Source organism: Protopterus annectens, chromosome 5.part0 (assembly GCF_019279795.1).
Source record: "Protopterus annectens isolate FY-2018-M chromosome 5.part0, PAN1.0, whole genome shotgun sequence".
In the NCBI taxonomy this organism is placed as follows: domain Eukaryota; kingdom Metazoa; phylum Chordata; order Ceratodontiformes; family Protopteridae; genus Protopterus; species Protopterus annectens.
The window spans coordinates 1777891390-1777913773 of NC_056735.1; the positions used below are offsets into that span (position 1 = coordinate 1777891390).

The 22384-nt window shown below is 34.3% G+C and overlaps 1 protein-coding gene across 3 annotated transcripts in view; it reads right to left on the bottom strand.

Moving 5' to 3' along the window:
* Nucleotides 1-1992: 1992 nt before the first annotated feature.
* The window catches only part of CPB2 (carboxypeptidase B2), a 475453-nt gene continuing 455061 nt past the window's right edge, over nt 1993-22384 (bottom strand). For 2 of the 3 annotated variants that reach the window (XM_044071578.1, XM_044071577.1), the window contains one exon: nt 1993-2336. In XM_044071578.1, the coding sequence (XP_043927513.1) occupies nt 2149-2336 (188 nt within the window). In that variant the 3' untranslated portion in view covers nt 1993-2148. The remainder of the gene's footprint in view (nt 2337-22384) is intronic. The other variant, XM_044071579.1, reaches the window with a different exon arrangement.

The window sequence follows — 22384 nt, forward strand, 5'->3', positions numbered from 1 at the left end:
TTAAGCTCTGATTTAAACTATGACTAATTCAGCGTTATGTTTCTGGGATCTTTCTTCAAATTCACTACATTAGTTTTAAGATTTAAAGTATTTTCATATGCCATCCTGAATTTGAGAATAGAGGCGGTTATGCCTTAATGCAGTGCTTTATTGCTTTAAGTAGATATGTAAAATCCTACTATCAGTCGGTTTTGGATGTTACTACACAAGACTGTTAAGTTCAAGGTAAAGACAGTTGAAGTTAATGAATATGAAAAAATTACTATGTTGGCTATGGATCCCATTTTAAGTTTATGGAGGGCAAGTGAGCTCCTCGTAACAGAGAAAGTTAAAACTGCAGTTAGGGGAAGATAACTACCAAGTCTGATATTGCTGTATCTCAAGAGACTTCCACCTTCATCAAAGTACAGTTAGTATAGCTAGAATGATAGATAGATAGCTGTAGTGAGTACATAAGGATAGTGGGGGTGGGGTAGGAGACAGAGGGTCTTGCTCTCCTTCAAAAACGTTTTTAATATGCATCACTAAGCTTTTTAGTTCACTTTCTTAACCTTACTTAAGTTTTCAAAGTTACAAGACTTGCAGTATAGAATATTACACTTTCAACAGTGACCCTGCATCCTTCTATACAACAGTAGTACAGACAACATCTGCCTCAGCTGTGTTCTCTGGAATGCTAAAGACAGTTTACAGTGGTCTAGAAAAGTCAGAGCTGGTAAGCTTAAGCAAACTATATGTATGGAAAAGTATGACAGGAACTGTTACAGAAATATTTATTTTGCTATGTTAGAATCCAACAAATCTTGTCTGTTCAAAGCCAGCAATGATTTTGTCTTATCTGGCTTGAACTTGTCTGGTTATACTGTTTTAAACAAACCTACATGCTAAGCCCAGATGTTCTTCAACCAAGCGAGTATTTTCCTTCTTGCAACATGAATCCTTTTGTTGTCATACACACAGTATTACTTAGTTGTTACTCTTTTTGTTTGAATTTATGTGGTAGTCAGCTTTCTTGGTGGCCACTAGTTTAGTTTTTTATAAAATATTTTGTGTTGCTTTATTTAAAGTGTATTTAATTGTCGAATACATTTCGGACTTCTAGCTAAAGAGCTGCCCACATTATGCAATGTTTGTAGTTCTACCTTCTTCCTTTCCCACTATAACCATACAATAAATCTTTGTAAATTTTAACAAAACAGTAACTACTGAGCCAGTATGCTGTCCATTGCAGCTGTGTAAGCAACTCAAGCATGCAACATAGAAAACTGTACATCTCTGGCTGACAAAGTGGGTGTAGTAAGGAGCTCCTTTAGCTAAAAAGTTCTTATTCTTTACAAAAGATCTTATTTTTTTCTGTCTGCAGCTAAAACAGTTAAGGGCCTATGGAATTATTTTTAGATAATGACAAAGAACACAGATCGAAGTGAGATAGTGAAAAAAGGGGATCCCTTATGGTCTGGTGGTTAGAATTTAGCACTCTCACCATCACAGCCTGGGTTTGATACTCGGCCATGGAATTTCAATAGATTTTTGATACTTACCCGGTGGGGTTAATACCACAGTCAGGAAGGTGAGTTCCTTAGGGTGAGGCTCATTCATTGCACTTCATTTGAGTTGACCCCCTGCGACTTCCCCTATGTAAAAGTATACAGGTAATCTATCCGGAGACTCTCAAAATAGATATTCAGTTGGATGAACTGCCTCAAAGAAAAAAAAATGGCAAAGGATGCCATATTGTGGAATCATAAAGAAAGAAGAACGTTAGCTGAAAAATATAATCATGTTAGTATGACTGCTCTCTTCAGGCCATGTTGAGGTAGAACACATGATAGAATAATACTAACCACTTAGAGTCAGGAAGAGAAAGTAAAAGTCTTTACAAATCAAAATATTGTATAAAGTGCACATTTTTAGTTCTAATCTCAGTGGTTCTTTACATCTAGAATATTCTTTTATGATAAACATAATTCATGGAAAACATTTCATAAAATCTTAATATTATATATTCATATTTATTGTGGTTGCTTAATCATGTAAAGAGCACAATTTACAATTTATTAAACAAAAGCATTTCAGTTTAGTTTTCTGAAGTGAAACTTTTTGGAAATATTTCTGTTATCCCACACCCTAACACCTTTTAAGTAGCAGTTATTCAACATTCTGCTTGATATGTTGTAATATTACTTTAACAGCTGTAAGTGTTTCTAAACAAGTTGGTTTTATTAAATTAGGTGGTAGAAGAAACCCATATTGCCCTTTATCACGCAGTTCAAATGTGAATGAATATTTGATGCCAATGTCATATGCCCAGTCATCTGATCCTCCAGGAGCCAAATCTGTAGAGGACAGAACAACATTAATTAGTTTTGATATATTGATATGAAGGAATATATAACAAATTAATTATGTGTATGAATTTCATTTTAATGGAGAGAGAGAGAGAGAAAGAGAGTGAGAGAGAGAGAGAGAGTGTGTGTGTGTGTATATCAATTTACAAGTGACTGGAACATGAGTAAGGTATGCATGAGCATTCATTCACAAGAAATGACAAAGGATTATTTTCATGTCCAGATACCATGTTTTCTATTTCTGCATAATATCTGTAGTAGTTATACATCATGTAATTCTACTGTTTTATGAAGTTTCAAAGATTGTGGATTGGTTTCCTCTGCTCTGACCTTAATTTTACCATGGCTATTGTAATTCCTTAAAGAGTTAAAAGTTATTTGCTGATTTGGTTCATTACAAATTCTGATCTGGCTAGGTTTGTAAAAATATTCTTCTGTGTTCCCCTTTTTTGGAGAACCTGGAATGCAAGTACAGTTTTCAAAATTCAGCAAATTAAGTAACTGATATCCTTTTTCCCAACAGTCAAAATCTTGTAAATGTTAATTTGAAGTAAGTAAAACAAGAAATATTTGTATAATTATTTTTAAAATGGCTGTGAATAAAAATAGCTTGCTATCAGGAAAGTTTAGATGTTGTACTAATGCTGATTTTATACCCACCTGTGATCTGGGATGTTCCAAGTATATTTACTGACCTGATAGGATTTAACATTTTTATTTTGTATCTGAACATATTAGTTATTTGCTATAAAATGATGCATGCAGTCTTATGCAAGTATAGGCAGACCAAAGTCAAGCCAAAGTATTTCACATACAGAATTAATATTTTGTTACCTTGCATTACTTTACAAAGTATGTATTTACACTAACATAACAGAATATTTCCAATGAAGTAAGTCTAGTCCTATGTATTTTCGTACTGGCTTGCATATTATGCACATATGCATGATTTCACTTCAGTGGGAGATTAACTGTACAAGGGAAGTATTCATATGAATAAAAACATCTGCCTGCATGATCTGCTGAGATCTTAATAGCAGAGTCTTTGACTAGTGTGGCGGAAAAGCTGTTAAACAAGAATCAGTAATGCTTTGACAGTGGCATGTCACTTGCCATGGCAGATGTACTGCTTTTCTTTAGCGCACTCAGTACTAAAACTAACATGACTGATATAATACTCCTTTGGGTGGGCACAGTGCTGTATTGATTGGCAGTTTAAAACCCAGTGCAGTATAGCGCAGCTTATGGTTCAATTAGTGCAATGTGTAGCAAACATCTCATGGTGACTGATGTGGTCCTGCATGAGACATGCAAAGTGAAGCACTACTTAGTTGTCTGAGATTCAGTGTAATGTGCTATAATTTTCTTTCCCCCTTCAGACATGCAACCTAGGGTATCCTGTGTGATTTATTAAAGTGAATTCAATTCCTTTCAGTGGCACATTTCAGAGCATTCATTAGCAGTATTAATGTGAACTTAATGCATCCTTATAAACATGTCTAACTTGGCCCATCCTGAATTGTTATTCAGCTGATACCATGTTATTACTGAATTTGACAAATCCAGTTTATATGCAGTGAGTTCTGTGTAATGCCTTTAAAAATAACTAAGAAACAAAATGTTTTACTGATAATAAAACCATTGTGTTTGATCTTCCATGAAATAAAATATCCAGTAAAGCAGCTTTTTACATGGCAGACATAACAGAAGGTAATTATAACTTTATGGTATAAAAAGCTTCTGTGATCATCCTTTATCACTAACAACTAACTTAGTGAAGTCGCACTGTGTATATCTAAGCAAAGCACCAGTATTTAAGACTTATGCAGCTGTGCATCCTAGGGCATGCAACACCACTATTAAACTGAATTTGACTCTGCTTAGTGGAAAGCAAAGCCTCCTTTTACATTCTGTAAACTGGTTGTGATGTAATTATCTTTAGATGGAATGGTTTCATACGATCTTATGACTGTGGTTAAGAAATTGTATATGGTATACAACACATATTTAAATTTTATTTTATTTAAAATGTATTAATTAGAGTAGAGCAGTGATCAGAAATTACCATTTTCCACCTCAGCCTGGAAAAGAGCACATGAAAGGTACAAAGAAGTGAGATTCAGATTGTCAAAGCAAAAATAATATGCAAAGACTACATAGCCATGGTATACAATTATAAGAAACTACACAACTTGTCAGAATCTATCAAAATGATTATATACAAATATTTACAAAACAACACATTCTTATGAGCTAGCAGAGTATGAGTAGTGATAGATGAACACTAATGAGAATGGAAGTTAAAGAAGTGATGGTGTGGCAGGAAACATATTGAAATATAAAGGAGAGCTTAGGTGATATGGTGAGAGGGTAGCATTAACATCTGGTGAGTTTGTAGAGATGCACCTTTAGCTATGCTCAAAATTTTATGAAAGAAGATATGTCTTTGATGTGGGAGGATAGATTGCCAGAAGTTGGTAACTAGTATAGAGAAGCAATGGTCAGTGCAGTGAAGTATTGATGTAGGGGGTTTGAGATATACAGGTATTAGGCTGATTTAATATGCTGTCTGTTTTAGATTCAGTACTTGTACTTTTATTGAGCAGTTACTAAATGAGCTTAATATCAGCTATTTCAGCTACAACATGGAGGATTATGATTGGGTTGCTGATCATAACTCACTTATTGTGTGTTTGAGACATGAATACCAACAAATTCACCTCAAGAGCAAAGTTTGAAAGGTGAATCTTGGCATCCATGTTGAGAACTCGTAATTTAAGGTTATGATTGGTGAACCGATCATAATTCTTTGTAGTGCATGGAGCTTTATCTACTCCATGTATTACTAGTTACAGGGGAAGAAATCACTACATGTTTTCTCAGCTTTCAAAGCCATAAAACAATTAGTGAGTGCTGTTAAGAGAGGTATTGTAATGCAATCTGTTGCATTTACGCTCACCTTTCATACCTCTCAACTGTCTAGATTTTCGCAGGATGTCTAGATTATCGCTTCATATTTTTGGTCTGTTTCCTCATAAAATCTGTGTTTTTTGGACAAATCACTGAGGATTGAAGTCATTAAATAATGACACACATTTGAGTTTGAGTTTGTATCCTTCAGGAAATGGATGTCAACACATCCTGTTACTCTATCAACTTAGTTTGTTTGAAGAAATTTGAGACACACTACTGGTAAGGACAGCAGGCACAAACAAATCTTTTACTCTGCCACTGTTATTTGCTGGACAGTCCTGGCAGATAGACCTGATCTTAACAACTTTAGCAGGGGTACTTAACATTTGTTAAGGTTGGGTCACATGCCACTCTGGAACCATACTGGTTTGTCTTTTTCTGAATATTGGAGCACAGTCACCACACTCCATGCACCACAGCAGTATTATGTTGTGAAAAGTACATATTTATATTCCTATAAGGTAAATTAAATTAATTAAGAATTGGATTTTTTGGTGTGGCTGGCTGTTTAAAATACAGTATGAATATATTACTTATAATTGGCAAGATACTAGTTTTCCAGTAACCAAAAAGTGAATACCCAGTAAAGACAAGCAGACAGATAATTATTGAATTAAGAATTTAATTTTTAGGTGTGGCAGGCTGGTTAAAATAAGGTAAGAAAACATTACTTATTATCAGCAATATACTGGCCTGTCCAGTAACTACTAAGTGAATACACAGTAAAAACAAATGTATGGATAACTACACAAAATTCTTCGCAATGGAAAGTAGTTTGCCTCATCCATTTAAAGTATTTGATAATACTTAACAACATAGACTATGATGCCTTATGAGCCTAGAAAGGACAAATATGTCACAAAGCATGACTTCCAAGATGGCTGCATACTGGTGAACAACTTAATTTCAGCTCTCAGAAAATGACAAATAGAAAGCAGTGAAATGTCATTTTGAGTAAAATTCATTTACTAGATAGTAAGTACGCTGGCTGTGTGCCAGCAAATAAGAAATTTAGAGAACCTGAAAGAAAATCAGCCAATAAAGGTGAAGAAAAAATACTGGCCAAGAAGAGTCCTGCAGCAGTTCATCAGAAAGCAGTTCAATCTTCAGCTTTGTTGCAAGTGATGACTTCCAGTAATTTAGAGGAAAAAATAAATCAAATGTACTCAGATTTGATTAAAATAAATGAAACATTGAATGAATATATTACCTCAAATAACAAACAGGTGAAAAAATAAAAGAAGCTTAAAATAGCTATTCAGGCGAAATGATAAAACTGCAAAAATTTGTGGATGAAATGAAGAAAAGGCTGGCTGAGTGTGAGGCTTCTCAAGAAGAATTGTTTCAAAAAATGGTAGAGTTAGAAGACAGCAAGCAGAGAAAATTTCTGGTTTTCTTCTGTACCAGAGAAATTGGAAGGCTGTATTCATTTTATGAAACCACAAATAAGCATCTAGACTGGTATTTCACAACAGAATTTGTTAACTGAAAGGGCTCATCAAGTGTTTGTTTCAAACCTGGCCATTAAAAGCAGACAAGATATATACTAGAAAAGATGCAGTCATACCAACAGAAAAGGGTTGATCCTGACCAAACTGTAACAGAGGGGAAAAGTATTAAAAACTGGAGACAGCAGAGCATTTGTGGAAATTGATTATGTACTGTGTACCAGGTAAAAGACAAAAAAAAAAAAAAAAAAATTCCAGCAATCAGGCAATGTTGGGAGGGAGGTGTGAGATTCAAGCTGCTATACCCATCTGTCTTCAGAATATTTTTCTATGAAGCAGCAAAGACATTTTTGGATGCAGAACAGGCTAAGGAGGAATAAAGCTTATATAAGACTTTGCCAGTGAAGCCTTTTCTAATGTTCCAAAGGAAATGCTTGAGAAACAGAAAAAAGAACAACAATTGACTAAAAGAATCAGAAGTACCTAGGACATGAACCAGAATCTGGTATTGAGAAACAGAGATGAACAGAATGAAGACCAGCAACACTAAAATTAGTGAATAAATGGAAGACCATGAAGCATTTGTGAAATATGACTTTGTATTAAAAACTTGCATAGAAAGACTGGATTTTCCTTGAATTTCTTAAACGTGTGGGTGGACCTAAAAGCATATACCCCACCTCATGTTATTAATGTTTAGAAGGACACTAAAAGGAAAAAAAAATATAGCTGTAAATAAATAAATATTTTCATATTAGTATTTGTATAAAATATTGCATGATATAAACTGCATATTATATAGTAAAGCAGTTTTGTACAGTGACTGTCAGGGGTATTTTCTGGTTGTTAGTCTTTTCGATGACTGTTGTATGTGTTAATGATATTAAAGTAAACAAGTACTTTTTGTTGCACAAATGTAGTTAGACTTTACAGTATAACAAGAGAAAAAATGCTGTGCAGAAGCATGCTTAAGTTAATATGTTGTGATCTTGGGCTGCTGGGGTGGGGGGGTGTAAAAGGGCATTGATTATATCATATGTAGAATTAAGATCATTTCTCTTATTTTTACAAGGGTGGATGTTTAGATTAATACCCTTGGCATAAGTTATAAATAAGGGTTTTATGTAAGCAAACATCCTGTTGGTAAGGCATAACATGAAAACGCACACTTATGCCAGTTTTCAGTAACAGACCTTCTACATGTAACTGTTGGAAACTGTGCCAGTATTTAGGTTAGAAAGGGAATCTTATTATAAACAAGATGATTTTATGTATATAAAAGTATGTAGTATCATCCATAGTAAAGAGGTATGTATTTTTTCTTTGAGTTTGACTGTGTCTAAACATTTTAGCTGAACCCAATGATGCATAGAAGCATTTTCTTTATTACTGAATAATTAAACACTTTGATTTTCTATGGAACCAGGGACATTTGTTTCTGCTAGGAATAATTTATTAGCTACAAAGTATGGCATTATTTTCTTGAAGGTTTACTTAAAGATCTTGCGGCTGACTGTTTTACAAAATTCTGTTATCAGTCTGTGTAATTTTTCCTCTGTTGCACTACATGTGTTATATTGTATCAAGTCTATCCGGTTAAACTTTAGAATGTGGCATATCGTCTACTCAGAGGTGATCTCTGCTTAACATACAAGGCCATGTCAAACCCTGAGCTGTTGGACATGCTCCACTTAAAGAAATCCCAGTCCCTCAGAGCCACACGCTCCAGGGATCTAAACCTTATCATCACAATAAACAAAACATGCTGGAGGGATAGGTTCCTGACCCAGAGACTCCCCATACTCTGGAATAGACTGCCCATACATGTCAAGCAGGGCACCTCATTGGCCCTATTCAAAAGGAACCTTGATGATTGGATGGGAGATAGGAAATTCACCCCGGGGATCATGTCAGTTGCCCTGCTAGACAGGGGCCCAGAGAAATAAATATTGTGGGAAGAAATTTCCAGGGAATTGTTATGGCTAGGCTTGCATAGGCCTTAGGGACGATAGCCTAGTACCAACCTATGAACCTAAATAGGCTTGAAAATAAGACAAAATGATGAAAGCCATGAACAATGCTAAGTTCCTTGTATTTGCAAATATATTAGCTTGTTTTTTCTCCATTAGAAAATATTCTCAGTGGCAATTGTACATTCAATTCTGACTGAAGTTTACAAAGAGTCCTTCATGCATCTGCAGACATGTTAGTTGTTTTCTTTTTCTCATTGCTGACCACTTTACATGGAGATGTCTGCAGCTGCAAGCAACTGATCTTGAGAATTCTGAGCATTCTTTGTTGAAAGGAGTGCAATATATAAAATTAAGTGGTCCAGTGAAAAATAAATGTGGAAATTATGGAAAGTGAATAAGAGATAGCAGCCTCACTAGCAGTCTAAATATTTTAATGCATTTAATAGAACAGTAAAGGATTTAGTTTTATTTAAAGATAGCCAGTGCCCTTTTTATGGTTAAAAAGTAATGTTTTCTGAAAGCATGGAAGATGTTTTTCACATCTGGGAGGGGAATAGAGGTAGGAAAAAACAGATCTGTATTAGTGGGAACACAGGCTGTAATGTGCAGTGTTGCACAGGTCCCCTTAATTTTAGGGTTGGTAATGCCTGCAGGTGCAGCTATCAATTTGGGGCAAATGTTCCCATCTGGAGGGTTTATTTTTTGAAGATGTACATAATCTTGTGTGTTTGTTCTAAATTAACAGGGGATAGGGTATTCTGAAAATGTATATTTTTTTGTTTGCGTGTTTTCATTAATACAAAAAGTCTTAAAAATGAGACATAGATTCAAATGGATATGAGAAGAAGCAACTGTATATAAGATCAGCCTACTAAACATGAAGGTGTGCATATAAGACAAAACTTAGAAATGCACATTAAAAAACACTGTCATGTCTATTAGGTGGTAACAATAACATCTATTAGGTGATAACAATAGCTTTTTATCATAATAGCTATGCTGTCCATATTATCTTGGAACATAAATGGTCCTACAGATATAGACAAAAAAGGAAAGAGTACTGAATTATATTAAGAAATGCAAAGTGCAACTAGCAATGCTTCAGAAAATGCGTTCCGAAATAAATGAGCATGTGAATTTATCAAAGAAAAGATTTCTTGATGCAAATTTAGAAGATTATGAGGGACAAAGGAAAAGGGGAGTAATAATATTGATAGCTAGAGGGGCTCCAATAGTGATAGAAAAGAAAAAAAGAAAATAATGGTAGATTTCTGATAGAAAGGAGTTATTGGCAAAGGGGAAGGTGGATTACACTGGCATGCATTTATATTCCACCAAAAACAGTTGATATGGAGATTTTAAAAATTGGGAGAAATAATCATCATTCAGCAGGGAATCTTACTTATAGGTGAGGACTGGAACTTGATTTACAATAATGAGGATGTATCAGGGGGACCTAGTAGGAAAAATATAACAAAAAAGGGAAGGTTACTGAAAAAATTTGAAAATATATGTAGTAAGACCTCAGACAGAATTTACATAATTATTCCCTAAGGTAGAATAACGGGGCTAGACTGGCTAGAAATGATATTTTACAGGAACATATACGTTTGATTGAAAGCTTCACTACACATCCAATAACTGTTTTTGATCATGCACCAATAAAAAGTAAGATATAAATGCATGGCAATGAAGTAAAAAAGAGACATTGGTGCTTTCCCATCTACCTGTTAAAAAGAGAGGAATTTAAGGAATGAGAAGTGGAAATTATTTGAGAGTTATTAAAGAATATAGAAATTTCTTCAGAAGTGATAGCTAGTGCATCAGATAAAATGAAAATGGAGTTTAAAATAGGGTAGAAATAAAGTAGAAAGAGATAAGATTAAGAAGTAATAGGAATTATTTAGAGGGGCTAACAAAGGTAAAGTATTGTAGAATAAGAGGAATCTCACAGAACAAGAAAAGACACAATTGCAGAGTATTGAAGAGAAAGTTAAGAGAGTATTTGGATAAGATGCATGAGTTTAGAAAGACTTTATTTAGCAACTGTTTTAATAACAGCTCTAGAGCATAAACACTTATTACCACAACACCTTCGGCAATAGAAAGAGTCACTTATAACAAGAAAAATAACCAGAGATCTTGTAGAGGTATTAGAGATATTTCAGAAATTTTATGACAATTTGTATAAAGCAGAGAATTGTGGAAACCAAGAAAAAACGCAAAAAGAAACATTTATGGAATACTCAATTATGCCAACGTTATAAGTGGAAGGAGCTCAACAACTATAATATATTAGTAGAAGGTGAGATAAAAACAATGACGTATAATCAGTTTGCAGGAAGAATTACAGCATCAGATGGTATTCTTTTGGAAGTTTGGAATTTAAGAGGGAAGAAAGTGATAAATATCTGGAAGATTCTGTTTAATAGCATTTTAAAAGGAGGGGAAGGACCAACATCTTGGAAGAAAGTTATGGTGACTGTATTACTGAAAGACAGTAAAGGCCTATCGGACTCAGCTTCATATAGACCCATGTCAATTTTAAACCATGATTATAAAGTTTTTTATGTCTATACTAGCTAAAAGAATGGCAAAAATATTGCTAAAATTGATAGATATGGATCAATGTGATTTTGTGGAGGGGAAGCAAACATTTGGCAACATTAATAGAACAATAATGACCAAGAGAGAAGCAGAATATAAGAAAATACTGCTGTTGTTGGTGGGTCTTGATGTACAGAAAATATTTGGCACAGTAAATTGGGATTTTATGCATAGTGAATGGAAGCATTTGCATTCCCCTGATAAAATAATAATAACATTAAATAGGAGGCTATATGATGGATCAGAGGAAAGAACTAAAGTGGGATGGTTTAACTCTGATAAGTTGTGTTTGAACAGAGAAACCAGGCAGTGCTGCCTCTTTCCCCTTTAATTGTTTTATATTTAGAGCCATTGGCAAAGAAAATAAGAAACTCAGAAATTCAAGGATATAATTGGTACGGTAATCAAGAAAAGTTGGCTTTATTTTCTACTGAATTTCCTACTGAAGGAGAATACATAGTGAATGTCAAACTCTTATACATGCTTTTCTTTTTGCCCCATCCTTGTTATCTTTCTCTTTTATCTCTTTTTTCAGTGCAATATTAATCATTGGTGCAATTATCCTTTGTGCAACATGCTATACCTTAGTTAATGTAATGTAATGTGCAATACCCCATATTCTAGTGTGAGTGGTAATTAACATGAAGGGCTCCGCCTTTCATGTCAGCACTATATGTGGTATCAAACTCATCTAACACTTTGGCTATGCTCAACAGTGTACCTATGTCAGGCATTGCTGTTGTATATGTGAGGTAACATAAGTGAGTATAGTATCTATCGGATCTAATTATATAACATTTGTGTTTAGTCTACATTGTGTCTGTCTTTATCTGTGCAGTTGTAACATAAGCAATTTCCTGTGGGATCAATAAAATATTTTTGATTCTGAATCTGATTGTTTGCAGATCATATTAATTTGTACCTGATAAATCCAGAAAAGGCCATATCAGTGTTGTAGAACATTTTGAGACAGTATCAAGTCTTCTTGGGAAATAAAATGAATGGAGATAAGACAAATGCAATAACCATAAATTATGTACCCACACTCAAATTGGTTCAGCAATGCCAATATTTATGTGGGCACAATAAGATGAAATATTTATGACCAGGGATTAAAAAGGCTTCTGTTATGACAGTTAAGGATAAGTGGGAACAGACTAAACAAAAGATAATACGAAAACTGAGAAATTGGAAGCTCTTGTTTATGGATATGAATAGGAGATAAAAGCAGTGAAAATGTTTTTAGCCCCTTTGGTTTTATATATGGGTTAGGCATATTTTTATCAACTATAGGATAAATTGTGGATAATAATTAATAAAGAGTTGAAGTAATTTATCTGAGTGGGGAAAAGGACAACAGTTAAGTGGAGCAAGATGTTTTGGGATTACTTGAATATTTTACAGCTAAATGGTTAAGGCTTATATATATATATATATATATATATATATATATATATATATATATATATATATCTATATATAAAACATATAAGCAGAATACTTTAATTCTAAATGGAAAAGGATGATGTTGAAGTAGGGGGAAGTTCAAGAATTAAGGAGAGAATGGGATTTTGGATGCAGATCCTTAAGGAGAGTAATAACAACCTTACAGAATATTATAGTCATAAAGTTGTGGAAAGCATTCCAAGAACTAAGTCCACATAAGAATGAAGAAAGGAGACTTTGACGATTGGCATGACTCCAAGTAGGAATACAGAAAACAGGCACGAGGGGTAGGAATTTGCTAGAGAAAGCTGACTAAGGAACCAAGGTATTGGAGCAAATAACTAGAGAATTAAAGCTAAAAGATGTTTGGACTGCAGGATAGAGACTATCTTTCCTACCAGGGACTGATATTAGACTATAGGCAGAGAGAAAGGGAACGGGGAATCCTAAGTGAAAGACCTGCTTTGGTAGAGTTTTTAGTCAAATTTAGAACAGAAGCTGCTGTTAAAAAGGAATTGTTAGTAGGGCATATAAAATATTGCACAACAATGTAAGAATCAATGAGAGGAGGTTATAAGAGTTCGGGAAGAGAAAATGAAAAAGCAGTTTACAAGGTAACAATGGGAGGACCTATGACTGGCTTCCAGATATGCAACAAAGTCCAGAAGGGTTTGTGTTTTTACTTGGAAGTGTTTATGTAGGTATTTTGTAAGTATTTTTATAGTCCAAATAGGAGTTCAAAGAATTTTTCCCAGGTAGATTGTAAATGTTCAAGATATGTTGGGCAAGAAAGAGGTAACCGGGAGCATATGTTTTGGGAGTGTAACGAGTGGGCAGATTTTAAATATTCTTTACAAAGTACACTGTTAGAAATATTGTGTATGCAAACGGCTGTAACTAAGGAAATGACCAGTTTGAGCTGGTACACAGGGTCTGAATTGTCTAGACATAGTAATCCCTTATTAAGTTTAATTCTGTTGGCTGCCAAAAAAGCAATGAGTAGAAAATGGAAATCAAAGTACAGACCAACAGTATTTGATGTATTGAATATTATAAAAGAGATAAAAGAAATGGAAGAGGAATCTTTAGAAAAAGGAAGGAAAGAACATATATAAAACTAAATGGAAAATGTGTGGGAACATTGCATGCAAAATAATGTTCAGGAGGAGGAAGAGGGGATGTGAAGTTTAAGGGAAGGCATGAATTGCTCAATTTATTTGATACTGGACTGATGAAAGTTACTAGGAAAGAAAACGATTAGTGATGTACAATGTATGCAAACAGAAAAAATGTTAATATGGTTTGTTTTCTTTTCTGTTTATGTATATTTGCCAATTTAACTGATAAGAAAGGTGTTACAAAAAGGTGTCACAATGCATGACAGATTAGTCATTTCTGGCATGTTACTGTGGGGAACACTGCTGATCTTGATGTATTTTTATGTAATTGTAAGCAAAAATGAAGGTGTACTAGCCTCAGAGATAGCACATTTTGCCTTGCGGGCAGCATGCTTGCTGTAAGTATAAAAGGTCCCCAAGAGGCACTTTGTCGTTAATGATGCTTGCTTGCTGAAGAGCTACAGTAGTGCAACATATTCACTGGTGCTGAAGAACTACGATAGTGTAACACATTCATTGGTGCTGAAAACTATAATAGTGCAACACATTCACTGGTGCTGAAAACTATAATAGTGCAACACATTCACTGGTGCTGAAGAACTATGATAGTGTAACACATTCACTGGTGCTGAAGAACTATGATAGTGTAACACATTCACTGGTGCTGAAAACTACAAGAGTACAACACATTCACTAATGCTGAAGACTACGATAGTGTAACACATTCACTGGTGATACACCCTTAATGAATTTGATAAAACCTCTCCAGAAGCAGTGCGTGTGGCATAATGCTTTTAGAAAGTATTATTAAATAAAACATATGGCTAATAATAAAAAGGCAACCATTTTGTATTACCATTAGTGAAATTATTTAAAAGCAACAATAGATATTCTTACATGACAAGCTTTTTTAAACAAGAAACATTTTTGTTATGACATAAGCAATCATACATTTATATAAATGAAAACAAATAATATTGACATCATTTTAGTTGCAAACATTATACATCACTTATAATCTGTTCATTCTTTGTCAGTCGAACATTACATAACATTCAAATCCTGCCTTCTTTTAAACCTTGTTCCTCCGCTGCATATATTGTTCCCACAATTTCCATTTTTCCTATGTAATTTGCTCCTAGATTCCCACCCTTTTCTAAAGTTCCCAATTCCAGTTGTTTTATCTCTGTTGCAATAATTACTACTTCTGGTAAATTTGGTTTAGACTTTGATTTCCATTTTCTAGTAAATGATTTTTTGGCAGGCACAATAATTAGACTCGGCAAGGCTTTACTATGTCTAGGCAATTCCAATTCTATATCATAGCTCTAAAAAATAATTTCCTTAAGTTACACCAATTTGCTCACCCAGTACCTCTGACAGAGCAGTCTGCAGCAGACTGTGGGCCTTTTCAGTGAGGACAGGAGACTTTAATCAAGATGTTTCATCCACAAGCAGTATTGGGGGGGGGTGCAATTTCCTCCACATTATGCACTATGTGGAAGATCAGATTTGTTTTCCAAAACTGCAGAGAGAATCAGCACCATGAGGGTACTTCATGATGTAGTATATTTCACTGAGGTCCTGGGAGTCATACATAGCACACATATATTGCATTCAAGGCCCCACTAAGTCCAGAGGGCCTGCAATATATCAGTAGAAGGAGCTTCCATTCCCTGAGCAGACAGGTAGTCTGTCATGCCCAGGGTATTAATTATAATGTGTCTTCATGAGTAGCTCCTGTAATTCACACAATTGGCACTTATCCAAGTTATACCAAAGTTTCCCTCAAAAGGATTTCTCACAGGGTCACTCATTGGTAGGCACACATGCACGCGCACACACACGTACGCATGCACACACACACACAAAAAGAAAGACACACACACACACACACACACACACACACACACACACACACACACACACACACACACACACACAAACATACACTAGGACAGGTCTATGTATACAGGTACCATAAAGCAGGGAGCAGGCTTCATACAATAAGTTGTTATGTTGTGTTTTGAAGATGCCAGATATGCCTTCAGCTTCAGCTTCCTGTTTATTATAATGCTTATTTCCTAAACACTTATTACATATAAAATGAAGTCAATGAAAACAATAAAATGGTCTTTACAAAGAAACTAACAAAATTGCAAACAATATAACATTATTTAAAAATTAGCACTGCAAATCTCAAACAGCATTAACAGTTTGTAAAATTATTCCCACTGAAGGCTTCCAAAAATATTGCAAATGAGTCTGAACTGGAGAAAATCTGCAGAATACTCAAGTAAAACTATTTTCAAAAAGGAGTATATACTTTGGAACCACTTACTTGGAATGTAGCATGAACTAAAACAAGTTTGACAGTTCAAAACAACATCAATACAAATGCCAAGATATAATCCATAAGCTGACAATAGTTGACAGTAGTCCAAGGATCCCATGAAGTTCTTAAATACAGTTTTCCACAAGCTGAACAAGAAGGCAAAATTCCTCATCCGCGAGAAAACATGAGCAAAGTCCACTTAATGTACAAATGTTGCAAAAATAATGATTTCCTCAGTACATTGCAGAAAAGTCCCTGTAGCTAAGATGGTCAAACCGATACATATTTTCATATCCATAGGAATGGGAAAACCATGTGTCTCTGCAAATACAATAACAGACTGGCATACAACAGCAGACTAAAACAAATTGTTGAAATGAAATATACCAAACACCAAATGCAAACCTCTAAATGAAACCACAAAAATCCAAAACCAAACATAAGCAGGTTTCCTGAGCATTAAGTACGGAAGAAGTAATTAGGGACCCAAGTTGATAGCAATCTCTCATTTGACAACCACGTGGCCAAAGTGGTTAGAAAAACATTTTATATAGCTCACCTAATCATGAAGGGATTCACATCTAGATCGAATAATCGGTAATCGAATGGCAATCAATAAACAAATAAATACCATCCAGGAAATAGACTATAATGCAGCACATGAGCACACACACACACATGCAAAATATGGTGAAGTGCATTTTCAGCCTACTGAAATGACACTTCTGTTGTCTAGACAAATCAAGGGGGACCGTGCAATCCATTCCATTCTAGACCTTAGTGCCTTCTTATCATTCCCCTTATTCTCCTTTGTAATCACATTTTTCTATATATCTATCTCAAGTACACTAACATTTCTACACACACACTCTCTCTCTCTGTCTCTCTCTTTATCCCTTACTACTAAAGACCCTTTCTCCTGACCTCTATCTCTATTACTCCCACCCTTACCACTATTGTTATCACGCACGACTTCTTAAATGTTAATTCTCATATTTTTACATTCATTTTCCTCTTATATACTACAACTTCTGCAACATCGCTCTTACAGCCTCTTAAACTCTTTCCTAGCTCAAAATCTCTGTCATTATCTGAGTGCTAAGCATTTTACATTCACCCATACTGCTATGTCAGCTATAGTTGTACTACATTGTAATTAGTTTATTATGTGTGTATCAAGTGTGTGTACATATTCTAAATGTACTACTGTAACATTTTTTTCTTCCCTTCTGTGCTATACATATTCAAAAGTGTGCCTTGTGATGTACTATATATATTAGGAACCAAAAAACTGGTGAACATGCACAGAAACAATTTCCACAATATCAGGATAATCCACAAACAGGCACGGATATATTCCAAAATGTAAGACTTTTATTCGAAGGCACAAAACAAACAGATGAGCGCTTTCACATACACAATGTATGCTTCTTCAGATCCAATTTCTTATGCTTTAGCCACACCATTAAATACTCTAAGCTGATTAAACCAATTAAAACAATTATATTAAGTATATTAAATAAATCAATTAACCAATGAAACCAATAGAATCAATTAAAGTACGGGTTTTCAAAGGTTGGTTGTCAGAATAAGATGAAATACAATGGTTTTATTCAATGCTGGTTAAAGCTATAGCGCTATAAATAAAGCTAAAAACATTTACTAACAATCATACTGTGGATAAATAGCATAAAATAAAATATAGTAAAATGCACACATTAACTAATAATACTAATATACACATATAATTCAACACTATAGTATTTGTAAGTGAATAAATAAATAAATAAATGCATATTCAAATATTTATGAATAAATAGATAAATAAATCCACATTATTAATAAATTCATACTACACGTATAATCATTAATGGAATGTATGTCTTTATGCACTCATAGATTAATTATGTACAAATTGAGTGATCATGTCAGTATCTGAATATAATGTATAAAGTATATAATGTATGGAAAATATATATATATATATATATATATATATATATATATATATATATATATATACATGTGTATACATACATATAAATATATGACAATATAATGTAATGTTAGTTGGCAATATATATATATATATATATATATATGTATGGATAAATAAATAAACACATAAATATAGTATAGAATAGATAGATATATGTGTATATAATATAATATAGTGAAATATGAATATAATGTGTATCCTAATATGGGAGCAAAAATCATCTCCTGTTTCTAAGCACTGGTTTAATGGATACATATTGGTTGATACCTGGATACTGGTGTGCTCTAAGTTTAAAAATCCACTGTAATTCTCTAGTTTCTAATAAGTTCACATGGTCTCCTTCTCTACTGTTGCCATTTACTTTTTCTACAACTCGAAATTTAAAGTAATGGCCATTACATTCTGTGATGTGTTTTGCTAGGGCATTCTGCTCATTATTGCACCTTATATCATAGATATGGTTATACACCCTATTTTTTAATTTTCTCTTCGTTAGTCCTACATAGAATGCTGAACACATGCCACAGGTGGCTAGGTATATAAGATTTTCTGTTTCACACGTTGCCTCAAAGTTAGGAACAAATGTATAATTTAATACTGGGTGTATGAAGTCCTGTTCATTAGTAATATGTACGCACATACTACAATGTCCACAAGGATAAGTTCCTAATCTTACATGTTCTTCCTTATTGAAGTTAACATTAAGTCTAGGTTTTGAGCATAATAATTGTTTCAAGTTTTTGCTATTCCTATAGGTAAATTTAGGATAGGTACCTACAATTCTAACAGTTTTTCCATCTATAGTTAGAATTTTCCAGTTACTCTGGATGATGTGCTTTATGAGTTGACTGTCATTAGTATAAGTCATGATGTATCTGACTATTGTGGAGTCTTTCTCTATAATTTCCTTACCTGCACTTTTAGAACTATATTTCTTGATGTTTTTATTCAAATTCTTATTGGGCATCTCAGGGGGAGCTGATTTAAAGATTTAATCTCTAATTAGTTCCACCATCTTACTATTGTAACCTCTTTTATGGAACAATTTTACCATTTTTTCTACTTCTTTGAGTTTCACATCCTGTTATCTACATAGTCTATTTATTCTCATAAATTGACTTTTAATGATGGCTGGAAAAACATGCCATGGATGCATACTATCAAAGTTTAGTAAAGTGTTTTTCCAGCAGGTTTTTCTATAAAGACTCGAGACTAGAGTACCTTCTTTAATACTTAGGTTCACATCTAAAAAACTAACTGTTTCATTAGAAGCTTCCATAGTGAAGGTCAAAAAATTAGTTGTGTTACCAAGATAGTGTAAAAAATCTTTAAATTCTTTCTGGGTGCCTCTCCAAACAATAAGTATATCATCCACAAATCTTTTATACAGTGTTACTTTCTCAAATAGTGGATGATTGAATAAAAATGCTTGTTCCCATTGAAAGACTACTAGGTTTGCGTATGTATTGGCGCATGGGGTGCCCATAGCGACACCCCATTTTTGATGATAAATTGTTTGCCCATATAGGAAGACATTGTTCGATAGAACAATGTCGAGTAATTGACAAATAAGTATCTGTTTATTTTTGTTAAAATTCCCTCTAGATGAGATGAGTTCCCTTATAGCCTGAATGCCATACTCATTTGGAATGCAGGTAAATAGATTACATACATCCAAGGTAATCAATAGATGCGTATCCTTAGATAAAGGTTCTTTCAATTGCTCTATATGTTCCAGAAGTGTATACGTGTCTTTAAGAATGGTGGGAATGTCATTTACTAATGGTCTCAAAGTTTTTGCAAGAAAGTTAGATATATTTTCGGTAACCCAGAATTCTCCTGAGACTATAGGTCTCATAGGTGGGGGTTCTATACATTTGTGGACTTTAGGTAAGCCTTTGATTATAGGTATTCTGGGATGTTCTCTACTAAAATATTCATATAGATCTTTATCTATCTGTTGGCACATAAGCATATCATAAAGATTATCTGCTATCTCCCTGCAAATCTTGTCAAATGTCTCTTTAGATGTTTCTAAGTAAGTCTGTTTATCACTTAGCATCATGAGCATGAGCTGATCATATTCTTCTGTATCAAATATTACAATCCCACCCCCCTTATCTGCTGGTTTAAAATTGAGGGTGGGATGAGCATTTTCTATGTCCATCAAAGAAATATTCATAAATGTTTTGTTCACAAATTTTCAAGAAGCATTCCACATGTGTAGGCAGGGTAGGTGAAAAAACACTTTTCTTTTTAAAACTAGTAGAGTCATTAACACCAAGTTCAACTGAAGATTTGTTATCAAAATATAGCTTCAGGGTTACAGATCTTACAAACATTCTTAAGTCCAGAAGTGTATCATATAGATGACTTCCCTGCGAGGGGATAAATGTTAGCCCTTTATTTAGCACACTGGCTTCTTCATGTGATAACACTAACCTGGAGCGGTTAAAAAACAGAGAGTTTAGTTCTTCTGGCATCTCTGTTGTTGTAGAGGCTCCCCCGAATGTTTCCGCTTCTTCCCTTGCCAACTGTGTGCACGGTCTCTCTGTGGCGCTTGCTTCCGAATGGGATAGGGTAAAAAATGCGTGATGGTTCGTTGAATGCTGATTTTCGGAATGGCCCCCATCCTATGGACGTTCTTGTTAGCTTCTTGATTGGGAAGCGGTGTAGAAGGAGAGAGACAATCAGCCATGGATGGTAGCTCTTCTGGGGGCGTGACAAAAGCTCTGTCAGAGATAACGCTAACCGCGTCAGTCTCATTGTGACTAATAGTGGAGGTTGGCGGAACATTCAACTGGTCTTGGTGGGGAGCACTGACATTAATTTCTTCACTGTTGAGAGTGTGATTCTGATGAAAGCCTCTAGGCCAAATAAAGACATTGCCAGCGGAAAAATCTCTAAAGTCTCTATACAGCTTACGCTGTTTAACTTGTTAAAGTTTCTGGCTGTAGGCAAACACTTGCAAATACATATGATCTAGTTTACTTCTGCAAGACTCATATTCAAATGAGTCACGTATTTCTTTATTTAGTTTTTCAATCTTAGTTAATAACTCCAATTCAAGAGGGAGAAAATAACCATTAATTAGCTGCATATATTTATAGCTGAGTTCGAGATTCAGTTCTTGCCATTTTCTTAGCAACTCAGGGTGCATGTCTCCGTAAGTAGGCATGCGCAGTACGCGCATGCCTCTAGGGACGATTTTAAAATGCATACAAGCTTCTAAATGTTTGCGTTGCCAGATGTAACGCTGCAGTCTATATAGGTCATTTTCTAGTTCTTTAGTTAAAGAGTGGAAATGTTCTATATTATCAATAGAGTTCTCTGTGCCAACAGTAGTAGAAGATTTCAATTCCAGAGCCAATAAAGGGTTATTTAAGTTCTTTGTAATAAGAAGCCATTTATCATCGCTTACCCTCGTCTCCGGTCTGTAATCCAATTCTATAGGAGTGTTAGCCATTCCGTGGAGTAGTATGAATGAACAATAAGAGCAAGTATATAGTATGAATCACCTACTACTCAATGAAGTTCACCGGTCACAACAAAGTAGATCAGGAACCAAAAAACTGGTGAACATGCACGGAAACAGTCAATTTCCACAATATCAGGATAATCCACAAACAGGCACGGATATATTCCAAAACGTAAGACTTTTATTTGAAGGCACAAAACAAACAGATGAGCGCTTTCACATACACAATGTATGCTTCTTCAGATCCAATTTCTTATGCTTTAGCCACACCATTAAATACTCTAAGCTGATTAAACCAATTAAAACAATTATATTAAGTATATTAAATAAATCAATTAACCAATGAAACCAATAGAATCAATTAAAGTATGGGTTTTCAAAGGTTGGTTGTCAGAATAAGATGAAATACAATGGTTTTATTCAATGCTGGTTAAAGCTATAGCGCTATAAATAAAGCTAAAAACATTTACTAACAATCATACAGTGGATAAATAGCATAAAATACATAAAATAAAATATAGTAAAATGCACACATTAACTAATAATACTAATATACACATATAATTCAACACTATAGTATTTGTAAGTGAATAAATAAATAAATCCATATTCAAATATTTATGAATAAATATATAAATATATAAATAACTATATATATT